We start from the raw sequence: 5416 nt of genomic DNA on the forward strand, positions 1-5416 counted from the left end.
CACACACACACACACCCCCACACACACACACACCCCATCCGCCCCTTACCCCCGCCTCCCTACCCCTCCCACACACACACGCACACACCATCCTCCTCTTGTTTCGGCTACCACCGCTTGTGTTGGGCTGGATCTCACTGATTTATCGTCGGGTGCCTTTCCCGGAGGAAACCCTCCCCACGAAGGAGCGAAGACCAGGAGGAAGTGTGGTGGAGGGAGGTGGGGGGCGGGAGAGAGCTCGCGATCCGCTGCTGTGGTAGTGCTGGTGCTGTTGTTGGTGGTGGTGGTGTTGGAGGTGGTGGTGGCTGTTCGGTGCACATGACGCGCAGGAGAAAAAAGTGCGTGGGCGGATGAGGAAGTTGAGAGCTGGGATTGATGGTTCCACACCTTTTCACTGCGCTGGCACTTGATCGCGGCAGCAACGCAGCAGCAGCAGCGGCAGCAGCAGCAGCAGTCCACCGGTTCCTGCGATCAGAGGTGATCCGCGCGTGGGAAAATGACAATCAAGTTTGTGGTCACCCTCCTCACACTTTTGTTCGCTGGAGGTGCTCGGTGAGTGTCATTTGCACCTTTTCTCTCTCTCTCTCCCTCTCTACGATCAACAGCTGAGAGCAGCGTTAAAGCTTCAAAAGTTCGACTGCTGTGAATGAAATCCCATACATGTGTGAAAGAGCCTGTGTGGTAATGCATGGTTCTTTTTTCTTTTCTTTTTTTCCTAAGGGTTTCCCTCACACACACGCACTCCAACAGAAAGAAAAGGGGGGGGGGGGGGGGATAAATGACAGCACCATTTACTGCTGCGCCCAAATCCACAGTCTGGGGGTCTCACTGTCATCTACAGCAGGCTCCAAGTCAAACATGTTCTTTTTTTCCCTCTTTTTTCTCTGCGTCAAAGTTTTCATGACAATGTGTTTCTTTAAACATGATTAAGACCTCTCGTTCCCCTCCTCTCCTTTTCTCCTCGCCCCCTCCTCCACCCCTTCTCTTTCTCACACACACAAACAGCTCTGATTTACGGGAATATGGCGACGACGATGAGGATCATCAGGACACCACTGTCAATCAAATGCTGGTGCCCAGGTCGCACCAGGAGGACGCAACGCTCATTCTGAACAATTTGCTCAAGGAGTACGACAAGACTCTACGCCCAGACATCGGAGGTAAGGATCAGAAGTGGTGGAGAGGAGTTGGAGGCTTTTTTGGTTGGAGGAGAAACTTTGGTGATGCTGTCCAGGGAATGGCTCTGTGCCTGAGCTGTCCATGGTGCTGAAACTAGTAGTGCTACTGTGAGGGTGGGGAGATGACATCCCCTTCCCCTCTCTCTCAATCATTTTAAAATTAGGTTTCTTCAGTTACGCTGGGACAGATTTGGTGGATTTGGGTTTGCTGAGATCTCTGCAAGAATTAGGGATAAAGTCCTTTTTAAGTGTTGAGAACTTTATTTATCTAGTGGGAGATAAAAACTACAGGGGCATCTGAATTTTTCAGTATTTACATCATTTACATGACTAATGGTTATTTGTGTTTCTATCAATAAATTAACAGTAAATGGAGAGGAAATAAAATGTGTCCACTTCTTGGGTTTCTGGCAAATTATCTGCAAAGCTAATTCACTTAAATGCAGTTTAATTCAAAATGCAAATAGGACCATGTTCTTATGTTGGCTCTACATAAGCCAAATTTACAAAGACGTACAATGCTGTGCAAAATTATTAAGCCACCCGTCATTTCTCTATATTTTGTTAAGAGCATGGGAAATAGCTGCAGAGAAATGTGGGCAAACATGCATGGAAACACAACATAAAAGGCAAAAAGAGTTTGTTTAAACAATAATGGCAGTCAAACTAAATATTGATTTTTAATCTTGTTAGAATCATACAGGCTGAACTCTCTTCAGGAGTAGTTCTCCAGGCTTCTCGAAGGACATTCAAAGCTCTTCTTTGGATGTTTTGCCTTTTGTTTCCCTCTCTATCAGTACTGTTGAGGCCTGGGCTTTGGGGAGGCCAATCCATGATCACTATTGTTCCATTGTGTTTCTACTATTCAGGTATGCTTTTATTGCATTGTCAGTGTGTTTGGGATCATTGTCATGGTGAAATATTTCCACCCAGATACTTTCCAGATCATATTTCTTGGTATATCAAAATCTTACAGTGCTTTTCATGTTTGTAATTCCATCAGTTTTGACAAGGCAACATCACTGGCTCTCAAGTCCTGTGTCAGATCTTTGCTGAATGTTTTTCTAGCTTTTTTTAAGAATGTGACTTTCAGCTACTGTTCAAATGTATGCTGTAGATAGGTTTTTAAGCCTACTTGTCCAGCTTCCTCAATTTTTTAAGGAAACATTGCACACCAAGCCCAGATATGGCAGTTTTTCAGTTAAGTGTCTTTTTGGAGGGTTTGGGGGGGTTTTTTTGTGTGTAGATGCGAGTAAAGCAATGGAAACAAATAGTGTGTTTTTGCGACAGGCTGCAAGTAAGAAATTGGTCCTTTGCTAAATTGTCTGCTATGTGTAGACATAACACTGGCTCATCCGTTGATCTCTTGAGTTTGGTGCCTTTTTTATGCTTAACAAACAAAAAAAATCTTGCTTAACACCAGCATGTTGGCATTAGCATTGTTAGCATAGTAGCAGTGACAGTAGCATTTAGCAAAACATAGCACACCGGTTGGCTTTAACCACTTCAGTTTGAATCAAAAGGTCATTAAATAAATCAAAAAACTAAGAATGTAAATACGAGCACACCGTGCTAGCTTATCTGGCTGTCACTCCCAAACCACAAAGACATTTATCGCTTTCACACATGTAATAGAATGAGTTACCCACAGCTGGCAGGCCATGCCCAGTTTGTGCTGTGTGTGTGTGAGAGAGCGAGGGTGATGACGGGAACACGAGTCCAAATCCTCCCTTGATTGCACCCATGTTCTCGCTGCTGTGGTGCAATCAAAGCCCTGAGCTCCTTGGAGGAGAACATTCCTCTTCAGTGAGGTCTCTAATCAAATGGTTACCGGTTTGTTCCCCGGAGTCCTCTCATTGGTGGGCTGCTGGCTGGAAGGCTTTTCTGTGATGAACGTGCAATCCCGGCTTCTGTTGCTGCAGCATTTTAGAAGTCATTTGGAGAAATCAAGGCAGCCTGTCTTTATGGACATGTGGTAGAGGAGTCAGAGGTGTGGTGGTTTCCAGTGAGGCGATTTTCACCGGGGTTTAGCACAGTGGCTCAATGTCATTAGACTGACTGCCTTTACTATATTAGCGGCACTATTCTGAATGTGAAGGCAGACATTACTCCAACTGTTTCTGCTGTGACCTTATTTTTATTTCTCTCATATTCCAATTTACGCTCGACATTTGGTAACATTCTCCTTGTGTTTCTTTTCCCTTGATTCAGAGTTTGCATTTACAATCAGCAATACAATCTGATATGTGTAGGCCATTTGGGAGCTGCTCTACTCTAATTTTGTTTTGCTTCCCGCAGCTCACTGTGATATTTTCCACTTCCACTTCACTTAAATGTTGAAATAAAATGCAAGCATTTTTGACAAGCTTCCTATACAGAGGTAATTTTTGTCTGAAATATTCTGTATTTTTCTATTAGTTCGGCCTACATTAGGATGAAAGACATTTTGTACCAACAGCCATTCAAAAAGTTTTCAGAAGCTGCATACAAAGTCCTGCTTAAGCAGAACTCAAGGACATATCCACAGTCAACACGGGAGGGGGTGTGTGCAAATGCAGGTCTCGCTGGGATGAGACCTAAGAATGGATTACTTATTGAAATGGTAGTGATTTCAAAGTGAACAAATAGTCAGTGTGTCTCTGTTGAGCTACATTTATTGGTACACTTGTGCTGTACGACAACTGAAGTCCAACTTGTGAAGTATCCGGAAAGATGTTTGCACCATTTGACTGCAACTCGACAGCTACTGGCAGTTATTTTTGCATATATTTCATGCGTAAACTGTGCAATAAAATATAGATCTAGCCATGCAATAAAAAACCAAAGACAATGTTAAAATCAAATAAACCCTGCTTTATGTCCAATGTCCAACAGAGGGCGACTCCTTAGACTTCTATACAATTTGAATTATTTTGCAGCCAAAGAGAAAGTTTTGCTTCATTTATGACTTCAGTGAACACATTACTGTTGGGTTTGTGGTCTTAACTAATATTTTCAATACTGATTAAGTAAATCACAGAAACACTGTAAATAAAAAGGAGAGTAATGCAGGGTACACTTTGGAGCAATAATTCCCAAATTCCCAAAAACCAGAAAACCCCAGGGAGCCAACCCCTAAATCTTCACTCTAATCAAAATGTAAGAGACAGTGATGCATTTCCATGAAAATCTGCAATTTTTTGTTATCACAGAAGCACCTTTCAAAAGATGAACCAGATTATATGAATTTCATATATTCGGCTTCCTTCACCTTTTTGCCGTATTCCAGTTCCTTTAAACTTTGTCTTTCTGCCATTTTTTCCCTGCTCAAAAAACTCTTAATCCTCTAAATGTCATCTTCCCCACTCTGAACACTTTATCACCTTAGGAGCTCTTTTAAGGGCTAAGATACTTGGTGAATCACTTACCTATGCCAGGATTTGGTCCTGACTTTAAGAGTGAATTCTTAGTAAACATCATAATTCTGAGAATTTTTTTAAAACTTCATCTTATTAAGCCTCAGTCAGATGCTACACTCTTCACCCTCAGGTTTATACTAAAAAGCCTTGCTCATGAATTTTCAGGCTCTGGTGGGAAACACTGTATCTTCCAATCATTAATAATGTTTATTTGTCTTTCTCGGAATGCTTGAAATGATTCCCAGATATCATCAACAATTATTTTCCTCCCTCTCTCGCGCGTTCACCAGCAGCTTGCTCGGATCGGTTCAGCCTGGTAGTTCACCTTGCGGGAAGAGGGGGTGGGCATGTGGGGGATCACCCTACGGCTCTGCTTCCATAATTAGGGATGAAATTTTGATGAGATCCAGTTGACAAACCTCAGTGTCGTCCATGAAATGTTAATTTCTTAGCAGGATTATGTGAAGCAGTGGAAGCACGTGTGCATGTGTGTGTTTGTGTGTGCGTGTGTGTGTGTGTGCATGGGAAAACGTGCACAGACAACACACTTACAAACATACTTGGAGATGACGCTGAGTCAAAGACAGATCTGGGACATTTAAGTCATTGTAAAAGAGAGGTTCTGTTGAGATCCGCTGCAATGAATCTCTGAGAAAACACACACACACACAGCAAAGAAAGTAAATTCACACGGATAGAAGCCACTGAAGTCAGCACTGTGAGGCTCATTTCTAAGACACACCTTGATTTTGACTAAATCAAAGTCATCCTCACACACACACACACACACACACACACACACACACACACACACACACACACACACACACACACACACAC

At 43.0% G+C, this 5416-nt stretch overlaps 1 protein-coding gene across 3 annotated transcripts in view; it reads left to right on the forward strand.

Annotated features, from left to right (window-relative positions):
* Positions 1-98: 98 nt before the first annotated feature.
* Positions 99-5416, forward strand: part of LOC102192418 (gamma-aminobutyric acid receptor subunit gamma-3-like) — a 181086-nt gene continuing 175768 nt past the window's right edge. For all 3 annotated transcript variants that reach the window (XM_005739842.1, XM_005739843.1, XM_013912591.1), the window contains exons 1-2: positions 99-552; positions 1006-1160. In XM_005739842.1, the coding sequence (XP_005739899.1) occupies positions 497-552; positions 1006-1160 (211 nt within the window). In that variant the 5' untranslated portion in view covers positions 99-496. The remainder of the gene's footprint in view (positions 553-1005; positions 1161-5416) is intronic.

The sequence above is a fragment of the Pundamilia nyererei genome, unplaced genomic scaffold (assembly GCF_000239375.1).
Source record: "Pundamilia nyererei isolate P.nyererei 1_Seehausen unplaced genomic scaffold, PunNye1.0 scaffold00094, whole genome shotgun sequence".
In the NCBI taxonomy this organism is placed as follows: Eukaryota; Metazoa; Chordata; class Actinopteri; order Cichliformes; family Cichlidae; genus Pundamilia; species Pundamilia nyererei.